Raw genomic sequence first — 19764 nt, forward strand, 5'->3', positions numbered from 1 at the left:
GAACCAATAGACTTCCATAGTATTTATTTTTCCTACTATAGAAGTCAATGAACATCATTTATCAAAATTTATTTTGTGTTTAACTAAAAATAATACAGGTTTAGGACAACACAAGGATGACTAATGATGACATAATTAACTATCCCTTTAAATGCAAAATTGCTTGCTGGGAATCACTGATGTAACCGAATAAATGTATAAAGAGAAATACACAGAATTTAAATTTTAGACATTTATTTTTACATCATAAAAGGAAAAGCAGTTTTTCCAATGTAAGAAAAATAACTAATTTAATCAAGTGCACTTCAACAAAGTCTCTTCAGATGCTGTTCACCTTGCTTTGCGTCATTAATCAAAAATATACAATCCATCTGCAGGATAAGGCTTTAAGGTGGGATGTTTAGACAGCCTGTGTTCTGTGAATTCGTTCATTTTACCTCCATTCCCTATTCCCTTCCTGATCAAATCCCAAATAAATCAATTCCATAACGTCGTAAATCAGTCAATCAACTAAATGTTAACAGATCATTTCAGAGTGTGAACATTTGTGCCAAACCCTCCTGCCAAATTTGTTAACGCTGAAGTTTCTGTGTCCTTTACAGCAAACAAACGTCAATCGTTTACAATATCACATTACAGTATAACAACACAAATCATACAGGAGGAAGAGACGGCACACAGACGATATAGAGTTACATGTAGTCAGCAGTATGTGTGTGTATGTATATATGATTGCAACTATGTGCTTGTATATGTGTGTAAAAAATACATTTCTTATATGAGCGTTTAAGCAAAGCCTACTTCAAGCACAATTTAGCATTATACCTTGGACAGTTTGCATTTACATTTACAGCCTTAGGTAGCGTTTTCTCAACATCTGTATTAGTATTATCCAATTAAAACTATTAAAAAGTTTAAAATGATCACATCTTGATAATGAGACATTAATACAAAATGACCAAGCAGCATTGTGATTCATTGTAATGTATACAGTATACTATTGACATCATTAAGCCATATAGTAGTATAACCATTTTCATTAAATTGTCCCTGTAAGATTACATTTTTGTTTATAACATCTATGTGTAACGTACAATCTGATACATACAAATAAAAGGCAATACATAGCAGGACAGTTTGTGCAAACCACACATGGTTTTCGACAGCAGATGGCAGTGTTTCTCCTTCCACAAATCCATTTTCAGGGTGTGTTCATTTGAAGCCAGTATAGGGCTAGCAAAAGCATCTTGATATAATATTCTTCCAAATCTGCTCGTGTGAAATTGTCGCTTTTTGAGGTTAAAAGTTGCAGCTACAGACTCAAAGCACAGGCAGATTTCGGTTCAGACATCTCATAATGACTGATAAATTCCCATAGTTTGCTTGGCACAGACCATCTTCATTGGTTCAGTTGTTTTGTGACGGCACACAGGTTTTCATAGCTACAGTTAGTTAGGTTGTGTAAAGCCTAAGTCTCCAGATTATAATAAAGGAATGTTTATAGTCGGTATGCTTGGATACTATTTATACTATATATATACAGATAAAAGTTATTGTGGATTTAACTGGACAAGTAGCTTAAACCAATGTTAGCTATTAAAACAAACTGTGATCCTCTAATACAACGCAATAATACAAAATAGCAAAATATGCCACTTTCCATCATAGTAGAAAGAAAAACATTAAAATATGTTTATAAAAATAAGAAAGCTTTTAGCAAACAATTAAGTGTATGAAACAAAATAAGCATCTAAATGCTTTCATGAAGCTTCAAAATAAATAAAATGTTGACTACAATATAGCTGACATTTCTATAGACAGATACTGAACAGATGCTGTATACACAAATTATGGACGGTTCATATACATTCATATATGTCAACATCTAAATACATATATACAAGTATATATCTGGAATATATAAATATAAAAAGAGGCATAAGTAATATTCTGTGTTATAATCTAGTCTAAGAGTTGTACTGTATTATTTTATGATGTTGGAAAATGCTTAATCAATAATAAATGCTTAGATCCCCAAGGGTCCCCTTTTAAAGATCAAACTAATATGATGACATACACTTACTCCAAGTGATGCTGTTCTTACTTTAAAGGGGTCATATCATAAAAAAATCAAGTTTTTATTTTAAAATAAATGTTGGAAATCTTCCTTCTGATATCCTTGGAAATGTGACCGCCCACATCTATTTGTCCGCTGCACCTATAAGTCTTAAAGGCACAGCAGCAAAAATTACTCGGATAATTTTAAGGAGCAAAAAGGTGGTGCAAGGTAGTTTTTTGCCTAAATTCTAGAATAACATTATAAGTGTAACAAATATGATATAACCCCATTAAAAACTGAAACAAACAGTGCAGCAAAATCCATTACAATTTCAATCTCATGTACTGTAAAGCCCATAGTATAGTCTGTTTTCACATGCACGGTCGAATGCACAGTCTTGCAAAGAAGGGCTGGGTATCGATTCAGATGTTCCAGATCGATTCGATTTCGATTCACAAGCTATCAAATCGATTAGATTCTGGTTCTCGGGTCAATTTTTATACTCGATTCAACTCGTGAACAGTGAACAGCAGTTTACAAGTGGGTTATTAATAAAAAGAAATTAAAAGCCACAACACTATCGTCGTCGTCTTGCTTGCGAAATCTGAAATTCTTCCATACCTCGGACTTTTTATGTGAAACCGCCATTTTCAGCACTGAATGAATGAATGACAGGCTCTCAAAAAAGAGGGTGACATCTAGTGAAGAAGACTAGTAATTAGATTAACGTTAATCTTACATTCAATGTTTGCGAAAATGAAAATAAATATATATATATAAAAAAAACGATTCTGCTCTTTGAGAAACGATTTTGAATCGACCACGTAAAAAAAACCCGATTAATCGAAATATCGATTTTTTTTTGCCCTGCCCTATTGCAAAGTATAGTTTATTTGACCCCCTGTCTCGTCCTCGATCCCAAGGACAATGAGACAAACAGGACCAGTTCCTGCTGACGTGAAGGTCATCAAACCACTGATCTACTGGCCTTCCTTCAACGTGATGCCCAGCCGATGTCTGACCAACGGCCATCAGCTGCCCCCGTTTAATCTATTATTTGTGTATATATATTTTTTCCCTCCTAGGATTTTTTCAGGAGGGGTTTTCTCCTAGGTAGCCCTTCCAGAAAACTGCAGAGTTTTTTGTGATTGTTGCAGGCAAAAATCCTTGATCTTGCGGCACGTTTTCTTAAAAAAAAAAAAAAAATGCTATGGAATATCCGGGATATTTATGCAATTTTATGCAATGAAATAGCGGGAACTTGCCAAAATTGCGTAAACTTGCAAAAACTGTTTGCAGCTTTTCAATGATGTTCACTTTGTGTAATTACGTCACTTCCTAACATTCCCATGACAACAGGGGACATAGCTGCGCATGTGTGAAGAAAATTCAAAAAATTGTAACTTTCTGCTTTGATATATGACTTTTTACTATGAAAATGTAGGGATTATAAAATCATGCAAGCCCGCTTATTTTCCGAGCAGAAATCTGCAATTTATGCGGCAAAAGTGCGGCGTATTTAAAAAATGCGGCCCCTGCATAAATATGCGAACTTTGGCTGATTATGCATTGAATCATGCGATTGCATAATCGCGTTTTTCTGGAGGGACTGCCTAGGGTTATTTTTCAACCCCTGGGGGTTCAGCTGACATTGGCTTAACATAACACCATCTTCTATAGACGGTTTCATCGGACGCACGTGATACACGTCTGGATCCGAACCTTACTTCCGGTTTCGTTTTTTAATGTTCTGACTAGTTACTAAACTAATCTCTTGAAAGAATGCCTCGTCGAATATAACAAATGTTTTGGTTTCCTAGGTAATCTATGTGTTGTTTTTTTGCTTGTTATATAAATAAACTACGTTTAAAGAACTTTGTTGTTATTTATTCTTAACGGAGTTTACCGGAAGTTACGTGCGGACCGCGACAGCAGCTTGTTTATGTTGTTACTGCTGAAACGGTCTATACGTTACATTGTTACTATGCTCGCTAGTATGGTTTAATATTAGCCGCTGTATTCTGCTGCTTATGTTGTCCATCGATTTTTCTGTTTTCTCCTGCATCTATTCATGTAAAGCTGTTTGAAACAACAATTGTGCAAAGCGCTATATAAATAAAATTGAATTCAACTGAGTTGACTTGTACATGTACACAGATATGCATGCGCATTGTGACAATATGCAATGCTTATTCTGAGCTACACACTACATTCTCCTATAGGCGCATGTGCAATCTACATGTACAATGTATGTGTCAAAAATACGATTACGAAAAAATGCATCATGTGCACTGTACACAAACTATCGCGTATATACGTAAAAAATTTACTATACTTCAACCACAAACATTTTGAGGGTAAAATCGTGCATGCGCCTACAGGAGAATGTAGTAGGTAAGCCAAGGAGGATGCATTGCATTTTGTTGCAATGTTCACAGGGGTGCGACGACTGCACAAGTACAAGTCAAATAAACTATACTTTGCAAGGCTGTGAATTTGATCGTGCGCATGCATACGTTCGCGTACCCGTAAAAAAACGGACTATAGTCCGGGCTTAAGTGTCCACTAAATATAGACTTTAAGCACAGCATCAACATCAGTAAATTCAATGTGGTTTTAAATAACATGGTAATGCGCTAAACCTTTTCTAATTCTTCAACATGCCAATTTACACCAACTTCAAATAGACAGACATCAAAATTTGCACTGAACCATGTGACCTCTGAGCTGGGGCACTAAGACTGTAGGTCACAAACCTCGCATAAGGGCACATCATTAGACAGGTGACATACTGTAGCAGTGGCTTTTTTCTGCTGTACTGTACATGTCTCTCTGGTCAAGGCTGGCTAATATGATCTCACGGTGGATGTAATGTGCGGCATGAGACTGGCAGTGAATCAGTGGCAAGTGATTCCAGAGAAAACAGATCTAATGGGCTGATGATGCATTGTCAGTGCATTGAACCGTGTTCGTTGAATCATGTTAATGGTAATTATATCTTGTTGATTGTATGCTACTTCTTGGTACAACGTGGAATGTCATTTGGCGAGTCAATGGTTGTTTTAACTCCTGATTTAAAATGCTTGTAAGCCATCACAAATCTGGCTGTAAGTTTCTGTAAATGGGTTGTAAAAGGTCAATTTTCATTGTTTTTACCTAAATATCATTTTCTTCTACATACAAATAGGAATGGCCTGCAGAGTGATTGTGCTCTACTCTACAATCTTTACCAGTGACTGCTGGGCATGTTTTGCTCCAAAAGTTGAATTTGTGAGATATACAAACAGTTGGCTTTACTGGAATGCTTTAGGCTTCAATGTGGTCCTGATGAGAGATCGCCACTAATATGGAAAATGAGAATTGTGATGACATAAAAAACTCTGCCCTTGTTCCTTCTACAGTCTTAATAATCTAGATATGCCAGTAGATTTCCCATTTAGCAGCCAGCTGTAGGCAGGATTGATTATTTTGGTAACTAACAACACTTTGTGGGTGTGAACTATACGTGTCTGTAGGAGTGTATGTTTGAAATCACTGTATACCTCCATGCATATGCTCTGTTTGATCATATCAAATGTATGCATACATTCCGTTAATATACTTAGACGGCTGCACACTTTTTAGACCATGTGCGACTGCATGTGTACATCTAGAAAACAAAAAATCCCATCATTTAGTCTTCAACTTGCCCTCCTGTGCCAGCTTTTCATTGAGTTGGCATAGCTGGCGTAGGAATCCATCATTAGGGCCAATCTCTCTCTTGTGCCTTACTGTAGCCGTGGCGACTCGTACATCCATCTTGTGACGGAGCATGAGGTAAGCGAGTACGATAGTGGGGGACCGGCTGTATCCTTCGCGGCAGTGAACGTACACCTTTCCTAAAAGAGAGGTAAAAGAAAGTGTTAGGGTTTACAACACAACCTAAGACGGTGGGGACTTTTCTGATATAAGCTCATCTTTGAAGATGCAAATGTGAGTTTGACCTCTGTGGTAGAACATGGGAACACACACGTGCACATTTATTATTGACCTGCCAACTGTCCTAGAGGAATTCACCTATGCAACCTCCGCTATGATTACTTGGCAGATGCTGCAGAGCATCTCAAAGACGATCCACTTGCTTTTCCTGTACATAGGTGGAGTTTTTATAGGGGCTGTGACAAAAAATTATCGTTTTATAGTTTCAGCATTAACAACATAAACAAGCGGCTTTCGTGGAAAACACGGTAAACTCCGCTAAGAATAAATAACAATAAATTCCGTTTAAAGTAGTTTATTCATATAACAAGCTAAATAAACAACACGTAGATTACTTAGGAAACCAAAACATTTGTTATGTTCGACGAAGTATTTGTTAAAGAGTTCAGTTCAGCAACTAGTCAGAACATTAAACGAACAGAAACCGGAAGTAAAGTTCGTAAGAATCCATTTATCTGTTACATTAATCTGTTACTTGTCTTTTAATCGGTTTAATATGCAAAATATTATTAATTCTGTGCAGCATCCTTGTCACTTTTCGGAGATTTTCGCCGTTTTGATAGTGTTTTGGTCTACATTACTTTATTCTGGCGGCAGGCGCTGCAGTCAGTGCAGTCACAGACATCATCAGCGTCTGTGCGCGCTCACAAGCTCTTGGCTGTTGCTGCTGCATTTTGCTATCTGAGGAATTAAAGCGTGTAAGAAACACTTACAACATTTCCAAACGCTAGTGATGTTACCAGTGACACTGAAGCTCCGAAGCGTGTGTCAAAAAAACGAACCGATTTTCATTGAAGCTTTGTATCGAAGCTTGATTCGTTCTGGCAAAATCACGTGACCAATGACGTCCGAAGCTTCGTTTCACACACACCCACGTGACTGCTTCGTTATCTGATTCAAAGGTTTAGAATTGTGCGATGCGCGGCGCGCCCTCATGGGTTGTATTGGAGTATTGCATTACACGGAATCGATTACTGTATAGTGAGTTTATGAGATATATATATATATATATATATATATATATATATTAGTAGTAAAAAGCCTTTTCTGCTTTACTTAATATCATGATATATTTTTTATTGGTTCACACTTTATACTTTTGAGTCAAGGTCTATCCTTAATTTGTTTTTTGTTTGGAGTACCATTTGCATGAAATGGAACATGCTTTGGTCATGTATTTAATATATTGTTACATTTATTTATGAATCTATCCCTAATTTGTCAATCCATTAACTTTTGCATTTATAATTAATACGTTGTTTGGTTGTGGAACATGTTGTGAAACAGCACTTTCACCAGCAGAGGTCCTCATTGAGCTCTGATTTGAAAAGCTTCGAGTAATGAACCTTTTTCCGATACAATTGGGTTGAAAGCTTCACTGCTTCAAGAAAGCTTCACTTCGCCATCACTACCAAACGCCAGTACGGTAATGTGCAGTTAACCTCCTCTGTGTAGAAAATGTATGGTTTAAAATGTGACAGTCTCGACATTATATTAGTAGTGATTTCTAGATTCATCTTGGTACAACGCCAAAGTTCGCCAGAGTTCACGGGGGCGCGGAATCACACAAATATCAAATCTATCAAAAATCCGTTCCTCTAATAATTTTTTCTAAACATTTTTTTTTAATCATTATTAAACATTAAACTCAATCACGTGGCTATAGCTTATGTAATTTTCGTTGTTTGTATAGTTTATGAATTTAAAATTACATTAATTTTATTGGATAATGCAGTTGTTGTGCAAATGCATTAATGACACAATTAAACAAGTCATTAAACAAAACGTAAATAAACAAAAGATGTCGTTTCAGATGTAAATATGATGCCAATATGTAATTATTCCGATTGAATAGTTTTTGACATGAATGTCAACACTTTTATTTGGAGGTTTTTGCAAGAGGGCAGGGGCGCTCAAAATAGTGGCATGGAAAAGACTGAAAGCTCTATAATATTTCGTTTGATGTCTGTGTATGCACAAATTTCTGTGAACTGTGCACACTGTGCCCCCTTAAAAAAATTGTCCATACCAGGTGAATTGAGAATGCATGAAATTTTTAGATTATTGAATTACACTCACCGCATCTTGTATTAACCAATCTCTGTGTATAAACACATTTATGCACTTGTTTTGGTGGCTTAATGCAATACAAATGCGTTTTTTTGCGTTTTCAACATATGTGTTTGTTGCGTCATGTGTTTTGTCAAAATAAGTGCCTGCTGCAAACGCGTCAAAACTGTTTATGATAAAAGAGATGCTCCCTTAACAGTAAACTCTGGTTATGCATGAGATTATGTGAGTATCTGGCAAATGCGAACGTCTCTTTTATCATAAACCCTTTAGACGCATCTGCAGCAGGCACTTATTTTGAAAAGACGCGTGATGCACATAGGATCACTCACATGACGGGCTTAAATGACACATGACATAGGAACCACACACATGATGGGCTGCATACATGTTGTGACGAACTTCGCATCGAGCGCCCTCGAAAAAATAAGTCATTGGCCACCACTGATGCAGTAGTTCACATACACCACAAAAAATTATCTAAGATCAGCTTCAATTTGCTAATTTTACTTTTTTAAATTTTATTCTTCAATAATGATGACAATTAGGGGTGCACCGATAAATGCCGATATACACTAATAAGACATGACCGATACTGAACTATACTGAATCTCACTGCCGATATTATTTAAAGCTATTTCATGTACTACGGCTTTTGATCAGTAAGTCCTTATCGATCTGAAATCACTGTTAGTTTGAGTAGTTTATAAAAAGCGACACTCGTAAAACATAATCATTATACATATTCTTTATTATCATGAAAATACCTGAAAAGGTTTGAATAACAGCAATATAAATATTTCCTTAAGCCATTTCCTGGAGCTGCGTGTGTATGGTTCTTCGTCTGCAGCGCAGATTGAGTTTCTGCACGAGAGCGCCCTCTGGCTTTTGGATGTAGCGGCATTTCACTGAGAAGCATAGCAAACACCATCGGCCAATATATCGGTGCACCCCAAAAAACTATTTCTGCATTACCGCACCCTCTAAACCCTCTCTTGGCTCTGTGTTCTGTTTATGTGTCAATGATTTCCAAAATTCTTCTGTGAGTCTATCTTTAAAACAGATTCAGTGTGACTCATAAGCAGCAGGAGGCTTAGACCTTTAGCTCTCTCACCGCTCATTGCGATTCTGCCCGCAAGTTCGCCGGATGACATCAAGCAAACGCGGCTGTCGCAAATGTCACAGCTGAGCTCTGGTGGGATGCAAAGTGGCAGCATATATTCTAGAGGTTTTGTTTCAGTTAAAGCTCTCAGTGAAAAGATTAGTGTCCTCCGTCGACCCTGATTTACTGCTTACTGGGCTCCTGCTGCCAAGATGACTTGCAATTAAGATGTTTTATAATTGCTCCTGTGTGTTAAGAGATGGCATAAAATCCATGCTATAAAAGATGGCTTTAAATGTACCAATTAAAAGCAGGACTGGTGTGAGATGTCTAGGTATAAATATGTGAGGCTCCACTTTAAGAAAAATAAACATCCCTGGATACAAATAACTGGCTGTGGTATATAGTGCAAGGGTTGATCTGCAAAAACTGCAATAAATCTTTCATTTTTTAAGCACTGACTTTTTATGCCATCTCAGCATTAACAACGCTGTGATAAATGCAAAAATGTTGGCATAAGAGAAATGGTTTTCTGCACTAAGTAGCTTTGCTTGTTAGAGAAAGGTCAAGTTATAAACATGTAGATTACAATGCACTGGCATAGTTTTTATTCTCTGCATGGAGTCACTGAGCTGGTCTAATTCTTGAATACATGAATTATCAAGGACCTGTGTTGTTTTAAATGGAATGAACAAGCTTTTTGGATAGCTTGGGAGAAAAAGTGTTTCCGGTTTAATATAGTAAAATGGAACTTTACTTTATAATAAACTTTTGCTGAATATAGGTGCATTGTGGGACTTTTAGCATCTAGCGATAAGTTTACAGTCTGTGTAACGTGTTTCCGCAACACATTTCTAACATTTATAATGTGTTTAGAAACAATTCTCTAAATGACTTTACACAGACTTTAAATATTAACTTTTAAGCTCAACTGAATTCAGACATAGCCTAAACCATTTATGCAAATAAAATGAGGAAGAATATCGGACCTTTTCCATGTGCCAGAGCCTTATCAATGAAGTCTGCTGCTTCCTCGAAGAACGCGCTGATGTTGAACTGCTCCGTGTCATTGGCCTGTATGCCATGGTATGCGATTCCAGTTCCTGCATAGAACTCTGCGTTGGTGTTGACGTGCATAAAAGAGTTTCCCTCTGCGACGTTTAGTATGTGTGTCACACCCAACCGCTGCAGGCGCATCACATTCTGGGCCACAAACCTGGAAAGACACACAATGTAGATGTGAGACTCACCTGGACCAGACTAACCGAATTTTCGATGTGTTATAACTAGGGATGCACTGAAACAAAATGTCTTTGATTGAATAAATTTATATTATGAATAAATTATTGAGGTGCAATAATTGTGTAGTAATTGTCACCCAATTCAGAATAACCACACAGTATGATGCGGTCTTCTGCCCCTTTTGATTGTCAGGATATAATCTGCACCTGATACCGATTATTGGCTGATACATCGAAGAACGTGCATTTCTACTTATTACCAAAGCTATTTTTGAAAAACGCTTTGGAGAAGGGAATCAGGCTGGATACCAAAACACACTTGTAGCCAATCAGCAGTAAGGGGCATGTCTACTAATGACACGGAGGATAGAGCGTTCAGTTCTACCAAACATCTAAGGGGTTTAAGCAAATACTGGTGAAAAAATTGAGTCAAGCTAGGAAATATGTATGTTTTTGAGCCTGCAGCATGTGTAAGCGATCTATATCTCTTGAAGCCGATTGTCCATGGCAAAATTCCGACCTCCGTCTTTTACGTTTAACATCGCCTTCCGTGTGAAACGGAGCAAAACCATTCACATGCCGAAACCGAAAAAGAGGAAACCAAGGCCCAAAAACTGAAACACCCAAAGAAATTATGCCAATTATTAGTACTATTGCATTTATGGCTATGACTGTGTACTAACTTTACTAGGGGTGTGATGGATCACAAAACTCACGGTTCGGATTACCTTACAGCTTTTGAGGCACGGATCAAATTATTTTTTACAGCAAAAAGGGGGTGGGAAAAATAAAGAAATTACAAACATTTATAAAAAAGAACAAAGTTGCACATTAAGTAAGGTCTTAAATTATCATTAGGTACAGAAATCGAATGAAATGACTAATAGCAATGTATTTATTGTATTTATTAAATTTAATTATAATTTTTTAGAGCTACAGAAGTGATTTTCTCTTTGATTAAAGTGATAGTTCACCCAAAAATGAAAATTCTGTCATCATTTACTCAAACTAATGTTGTTACAATCCCGCATAAATTTCTTTGTTCTGGTGAACACAAAGGAAGATATTTTGAGAAATGTTTGTAACCAAACCGTTTGTGGACCCCATTTACTTCCATAGTATTATTTTTTCCTACTATGGAAGTGAATGGGGTCCACGAATGGTTCAGTTACAAACATTTCTCAAAATATCTTCCTTTGTGTTCACCAGAACAAAGAAATTTATGCGGGTTTGTAACAACATGAAAGTGAGTAAATGACAACAGAATTTTCATTTTTGGGTGAACTATCCCTTTAACTTTAATGACACAAACTTAGGTAGGTTAATTGAGGTTACTGTCTTTTTAAGACCAAATAAGAACAGACTGGTTTCTGACTGTAATCTGTACACACACTTTAGACATAAACAAATGTTTTTATTTTAAAAAGAATACTTTGGAGAGATCATTTTGTTTGTATGTGCCCTGTGAAGAATAGAAAGATTTTATTTTTGCTTCTTTTGGAAATGCGTCTCTCCGTGAATGCACTTATGAGTGCACTTAAACACGCGTCTGCGCACAAACGGAGGGCGAATTCCAAACGGCACAGCATGAACAGTCGCTCCACATAAAAAGGATATAATGATACATGACCTCAGGAGCTAGGGAACGAACTGAGACACAGGGATACTGAAATACGTCCACACCACAGACATGTTGCTTCAAACAAGCACGTGCAGGTCGCGGTTTCTGTTTGCGTCACACAACATTTCGACCGTATTGTTTTGGTGATAAAAGTCTTTCGGACAAAAAATTTTGGTGGCCGAATATTCGGTGCATCCCTAAAACACGCAGTACTATCAAAACACATTTGACCTGGATCACCATAGTATTTCACATTGCTTTCACTTATTTACAACTGTTGCCTGGGTTGCGTATGTGTGGGGCTGATTTATCAAAAGAAGGTCCAGATTCTATTGGGGTTGCCGCTTTTTTAATGTGATTTCAAATGTCAATATTGGCTTTTTAGAGATCGTGCACCCCACCTTTAAAGAAAATGTAATTTGCAAGAACTTGCTGAATAATGCGATACGATATGTGATGCAATAATTTAAAATACATTTAAATTAACCAATATACAGTACAAGTAAAAGGCCACCATGATGTTTTAGCGAAGTTTAAATGTCCACGAAACACATCTTGAGCTTTTTTGAGGAGGCTGATGTCCTGAAGTCATTCGATTAGAATATAATTAGAAATTAGGATTTTATTACATTTAGGTTTAAGATTTCCTGCAGCTGCCTGCTATTGTTCAAGTGGAAGGGGAGTTTACCCTAAATACATAAACACTTCAGCTTATACTTTTATACTGTTAATACTACATACACATTTCCTGTATTTTCTGGTTGTATAAAGAGACTGAGAAATAATTATATATGATCACTATACAATTACAAAAACAACAAATCTAATGGTAGCATGGTGACCTAAGACTTTTGCACAGTACTGTACTGTACATGTTTCACATTCTTCATGGGAAAAGAAGCATCGCTTTCTCTGTCACACCAGTCTCTCTGGCATCTGCACCAAACTAAAACTTTGACTTTTCTAGTTTTTGAAGTACTAAAATCATTCAGTTACTGTCAAACATTGATATATGCACATTTGAGATAATTCGATAACATCCTTGTATCTTGCAGCCCAAGTTTCAACAAACCCAAGACCCTGCCAAACCCCACCCAAACCCTCAACTATTGATTCCATCTGCTGTGTCTAGTTTTTGATTGATTGGAGTAAATTGCGAAGCCGGTTTTAGCTGGCAGAAATGTCGGCCTATGTTAGAGGGCCCCTGGGAATGACGTTCTAAACCAGAATAAACACACCAAGGAGATCCTGACTGCAACCCAGAGGCATACAGAGAGCCTTAACCATCCAGCATAGTGCCCAAAATAGTTTTTTTAAGTCCACAGAGAGGCAGATGAGCACAGTGCTCTGTCATATTTCACTGTCTCTGTTTTGCTTGAACACCTGGAACTCTTTCATTTGCTAAAAATCCAGCTTTATTACTATACATCTCTCTTATCCACTCTCTATACATGCAACTATACAGTACACTGCAGAAAGGGCCCATGGGTGTATAATTTACTGTATCAAATGTGTGTGTAATAAAGTTAAAGACCTAACACATTTCAAATATTTCATACATCTAATACATTGACTATACCTATCTAAAACAACATAAGTGAACTCTTTCCAACATCAGAAGACTCAATTCAAGCCAAATAAAGATCATGTTTGCAACCCTTGGTGTATAACTGGAGGATGTGGTGGCTCATTAGTCTCTGTTTCAGCCAGCAGTGTAGGCTCTTCATTGGTGATAAAGTGATGGACTTTGATGCGCCACCCAAGACTCATAATTCATCCCCACCAGCGAGATTCTGTCTATATGGAGCTATTGCAGATTGTGGTCATATTTCTCCCTCTGTTTGTGTATGGGTGTGCATGGCATGTGCGTATAAAATAGGGCGAATGTGATACAGAGGAAGAGAGAGAGAGAGAAAGAAAAGTGTTTACTTTGCATCTTGTTCACCTGTCCTGCACTTTCTTCTCTGCAGTCCCTTCACATGCATTATTAATGTAAGTCTTACAAAGAGGGGTGTGCTATAAAGAGAGTGGTCCATTACCCCATACTGCATCTTAGTGTTCATTAAATGGTCCAAACAGCTCTGATGCTTTCTTGTACCGTAAGGATGCTGTCATTGTACACTGGAGTTTTTAGCACAATCTACATGCTTTATGATTAACTAACAATTACATTTTAATTAAAATATACTATTTATTATTATCATCACTTTTATTGATATCAATTATAAAACAAAAAATCCTGAAGGCTTGGAATACACTCAAATATATTGTATTTGGCAGACACATTAATCCATAGCGACTTACTGTGTTTAACTGACAGTGTACATTTTTCCCTAAATGTGATCGTTGGGAATCAAACTCACAACCTTTATGCTACTACTGCAACGCTTTACCAAGTGAAACCATTTACATCTACATTAAATAGTATTATGCATTTATAATAACTTGCTCAGCAGTACTGACAAGAATATGCCTTTAAACATAAAATAACATTGCAATGCTAGCAATACAATCTTTCCCAAACATTAGCTTTTAATAATACTAATACTTTTATAAGATAAACAACAGTGTTTCCCATACATTTATTTATTTGTGGTGGCCCACCACAGAATCAACACTGGCCCCCACAAATAGAATTTTCACGATTCCCATTTACATTTTTATTTCACTATTTAAAACAGCTTAATTCGGCTTAAAATATAATTTGATATATAATACAGATCAAATACAGATACAGATCAAAGAGTAGAAGTGAAACATATTTCAGGTGCCAACACTAGATCAAACACGACATGATGACGTCACATATATGCTAATTAGCGGGTGACGTCATCACCACCACAGTCTCTCAAAATCCTGTGGGAAACACTGAACAACAACCTGGAAACTTAAGACAGGGCGTAAACGGTCTCTAAATTAACAGTCCAGTCGAAATGTTTTGTCAATATCTCCAAATGACCATATTTAAATGCATCCTGCTTGCAGTATCACAGACTAAACCGGACACATTAGACTGTGGTTTATGCTCAAATTGATTTGCTGTAAGAAAGAGATAATGAGCTTGTTCTAAAGGTATCCAACATATTGCTTATATGAGATGATTTATTAAAGCTCACCTAACACACGCTGTTTCTGCATTTCTGATGTTAATCTGGAGAACCTATAAAGTAGTACGACATCCTTTATGTCTCCAAAGAGTCTTTAGTTTAATCAGATTTATAAAAGAAAGATTAGCTTTACAGAATCTTTCCGATAACGGACGAAAAAATGAAGGAGGAGGAGTTATACCGTGGGAGGAGCGAGTACGAGTCATGCAACACTATACACGGTTTTAACTTATGATTCACTACATATTCCTGTCATTTATATAATATGCACGCGACTATTTCCAACATAAGACAGAAGTCTTACTTAGGCTTCAGTCACACCAAAAGCGCTTTAAACGTTTGCAAACGCAAGGCGCGACGCACTGCCTTTTTTAAAAAAAGAGCAGTGCGACGCGGCTTTTCATATTGCTAAGCAACCACCGAGTCAGCTGTCTTGTCAATCAAATATTGAAGCGTGAGCGCTCTTTTGCTGTTAACTGTCATATCAGCAGAAACTTTAAAAAGAGGACGCTTGCTCTGACCTTGTTTGAGGATGAGAGGTGCACAAACACGCAGGAGAGAGTGAGCGAGTGGAGTCCGGTTCTTCAAAGCAACTGTAAACTTCCCTCCCCACAACGTAAGGCCCGCCTCTCCCCTCATTCGATTGGACAATGGAAAGACACGAATGACGTCGGGCGCTTCTCCGCTCTCAGCGCTCCTTCAAAAACGCGTGCGCGGCAGGCGGCAAAAAACCGCAAGGCGCTCGGCGCGCATAAACAGCGCGCAAACGCGCCCTGCCCATAGAATATCATTCAAAAAAGGCGCCTGCAACTGCCATAAACGCTATTGGTGTGACTGGCCCCTTACCGCGTGCAACTCGTCATGACCCGGTTGGGAAAATCCAGCGCATCAAACACACACGCAAAACTCCGCTGCTACCCCGAATAATAAACTATATCCATTGTTTTCATAAGGCTGGATTTCTTCTCCTTACATCCAAAACCACACTTCATCTTTCGTGCCATTGTTGACTTTTGAAATTAAACAAAGCTGAGTGGCGTAATAAGATGTTTGCAAGCTCTAGCGTCTCCCGCTGATTGACGGGTGGGCGGGGTTTTCCGGGGGAAGTGCCCATATAAAGAAGTGATACGTATAGAAAACCCCTGAAACATCAGTTGGACCTGTAATCAAAAAAAACTTTCCGAAACTTGTACGAACCCTGGCGAAGTGCATTCAGCACAGAAATACTCTGTAACATGTCCAACTGCTTTTTTGACACTTTGCCTACGTTTAGCATGAGGAAACAACTCTATAACTGTGTTAATAAGTCAGAATGCTTGAAATACCATTGAACCCCCCCCCTTTAAAAACAACTAGGACCAGTCCCTCATAAATAGAAAAGTTTATGTCCAAACAAAAGCTGTGTTAATGTCAGTGAAAATCAGCATAAATATTTTAGTAACTGATAGCAATAATCTGGGCCACATGGAATCTGCATGGACAGAACTTCGTAGAAAGCCCCATTTGTCTGTTTTTTGGATCTACATTTCAATGTACTGTGGTACTATCAGCTTATTTAAATCCATTCAGCACATTTATGCAGGTTTTCCACACAAATCAACACAAAACAAAATGCACATAAGGTACACAGAATCTGTATATAGCCTGTCAATAAAAGGTTGGCACAAACTAAAAGATAACCCCTTTAAATTCCCCCCTTACAACATGGGTAAAGTCCTGACTGTTTTTGTGGTTGTACCAATTACTTTATCCGTAGTGCTCCCATCACAAATCAACTAGTTAAATATCTACGATTAGAAATATTGTTGTGTGGGGAAACATGTACCGATGCTGTAGATTGTCATGTGAAATGAAATTATACCCAATCAGAAAGCGAGCTGATGAAAGAGGAAACCATAACAATCACAGTCATGGCACAGTCCAAAGTGAGATGGACATCAGAGATGTAAAAAGCAGTACACCATATTAATGCCATTCTTCATGCCTGTCATCCTCCATGTTTGTTTACCGAGATGTCATGTTTGACCGTGAGAGATGTCACAAGACAGCAGCACTCCACACAGTCTCCAACCCTGCTCCTGGTGAGCTACCATCCTGCATATTTTATCTCCAAACCCAATTAAACACAGCTGATCAACTAATGAAGGTGTTCAGGGTTTTTTGCTATCCTTGCTATCGGAAGTTGCGTTTAGTCCAAAAAGCTGTTTGTTTATGTTTTTGCTGCTAAAACCGTCTATGGGAGCAAAACTTTTAAATAATAGATTTTTTGTTACCATGTTTGTGGTCTCTCAGATTTTGAACATCTGATAAGATTTTATGTCTTTTATTTTGCCCCAGCTTAAAGCGCAGGTGACAGATCATCTCAGCCTCAGACGTCAAGCTGAACGTCTAATGCATAATAGGGCACACAAAACTGGAAATACTAGTTTCGAAGTCATCTGAATAGTTGGGATTTGATGTTCTTTTAACGGCCAGCCTGGAAACAAAGCAAAACTGTGATTGGTTGCTTTACATGTCAGTCAGTCAGCCTATTAGGTGGTTCTTGGCCAGTGCAAGCTTCTGTTGAGACCAGACCTTCTGCCATCAATCTGAAGGTCAGTCTACATGAGACTAATTATTATTTGCGTAAACACTTATTTGAATTTACTTATTATTATAAAATACATATATAATGTGCATTATTCACTAAATAAGCTGTTGGCAAATTTTTTAAGTTCTGCAAGGGAGAGACAGCACTTGTGTTAATCGCCTAAGTGGGAACAAAATTGATCAATATAAACTCAAAATGGTCAAACTTTTGGTTATCATTTATAAGCTTGGCAAATATTTTGTTCTATCACTAAATGCCTTTAAAATGTTATAGAAATTTAATTTACATATGTGCTTGTGTTTACATGTTTTTATGCAAAGCAAAGTGTTACATGCAATTTTTATACATACATAAAATTATCAGTATGCACTATGTTCCCTGGGTTTTGAACCCACAACCTTTGTGCTGTTAATGCATGAATTCACCAACTGAGCTTTACATTGAAATACAATGCCATCCAACAGAAGCAAATATTTTAGAAGTATTCCGACTCAAGAAAATTTACTTCGATGTCTTTAAAGTGCAGTTAACGACGTTATTTAAAGGAAAGCTGTCCCTATAACTGTAATTGTAACAGAAAGGCATACGAGATGTGGGTCGAGCTGGTGATTTTGTAACCAGTGATCTCAGAGATAGCGAGATGGTACCGATAGAGGACAGTCGTCCAGAAAAACATAAGCAAACCGTCTTACGATTTAATACGAATACCCAACATTACACTTATATCTGTATAATTTCTGTGGATTGGTGATTGTAAATCGTGACACGGTCTCCATTCAAACGTTTCTGTTGTAGCTACCACAGAGACAGAGCGGTTTTATTTACAGATGGAGACGGTGCGGGTTTCCAGAATAAATAAACGGCACGTGCCACATCCCGAATCAACGCATCTGTGTTGCTGAAACCTGTCAGTGCCTCGCAACTGATTTCACTCACGCATTGCCGATGTAAATCCTGGGAAACACCTCGTTGAAGTGATGCGATGGCAGGCTGTAGAAACCGCTACCGTTGGACAACAGCTTGTTGAGTTGTTGTATGGTCGCCTCAGTGTCTGGTACGGCGACTTCCGGCGGTCCCTTTGCGGGGCTGTGATGCTTCTTCATGCTTTTGTCCGATAAACAACTATCTAGGGATGAAAATGCAACGCTTTTCGATTTCCAAACATTTTATTTACATTCCCTAACGGTTTTATACGCGCGCTTTCTTGACACGCACGCGCTCGCTTGTTCGCTCACGGCAGACGGACACGCCCGGAGTCGCCCGACGGCAGTCTGGTCTGATGCGATGCTCTGGTGATGATAAGCTCGTAACGGAACTGGCGGAGGATGGCGACACGAAGCGCCCGAGTTGGCAACAGCGCACAGATTGATACACTAGTGAACGAGAGCGCGTTAAAGGAGACGACACACGCTCGTTGAATCCTTTCTCATTTATGACGCGTGCACCTGCTCTTGTGTCTTGACGTGCGCGCACAACGCTTATTTATAAAAGTGACCCGATTTATGACGCCCATTGATCATGTGACTTCTTGTCAGGCTATATAGTTTACTCTATGCATCAACCCCTCCCTCACTGTATGGGTAGATATGTGTGTTAATTGATGTTGTGACAGGCAGGCTTACTGGAAGCCATTCAACTAAACTCTTTCTCCTTTCAAGCACAACAAGTGGCTTTTAAAAACAGTAACACATAACACTTTCCAAGTAGGCTAGTTTATTGACTGTACTGTTTTCCAAACAATATTGGCAAAACATCCATTCATATACAAGCACATGTGTAATAAATGTGGAAATGTGTGATGATTATTATAATGATAAAATATGAATGTGCTTTAAGCTACTTTCAACAAAATAAAAGATATTCGTAATAATACCCTTTTCTGTAGACTGTGAATTAACTGGTTATAATGGAGATCAGTGCTGTGTTTTTAAGCATGCATGCAGCATATAGTAAATCTGGCTGTAAGTTAACAGATGCGTGACGGTCTTTTCCCAGT

The 19764-nt window shown here is 37.9% G+C and overlaps 1 protein-coding gene across 1 annotated transcript; it reads right to left on the minus strand.

Moving 5' to 3' along the window:
- Positions 1 to 217: 217 nt before the first annotated feature.
- dusp3a (dual specificity phosphatase 3a) lies at positions 218 to 19269 on the minus strand. The gene is made up of 3 exons (XM_065273273.2): positions 18705 to 19269; positions 10199 to 10425; positions 218 to 5937 (listed from the first exon to the last, which is right to left on the minus strand). Exons 1-3 carry the CDS (start codon positions 18869 to 18871, stop codon positions 5729 to 5731), a joined length of 603 nt encoding a protein of 200 aa, XP_065129345.1. The 5' UTR covers positions 18872 to 19269; the 3' UTR covers positions 218 to 5728.
- Between the last annotated feature and the right edge of the window lie 495 nt (positions 19270 to 19764).

Source organism: Paramisgurnus dabryanus, chromosome 1 (assembly GCF_030506205.2).
Source record: "Paramisgurnus dabryanus chromosome 1, PD_genome_1.1, whole genome shotgun sequence".
NCBI classification, from domain to species: domain Eukaryota; kingdom Metazoa; phylum Chordata; class Actinopteri; order Cypriniformes; family Cobitidae; genus Paramisgurnus; species Paramisgurnus dabryanus.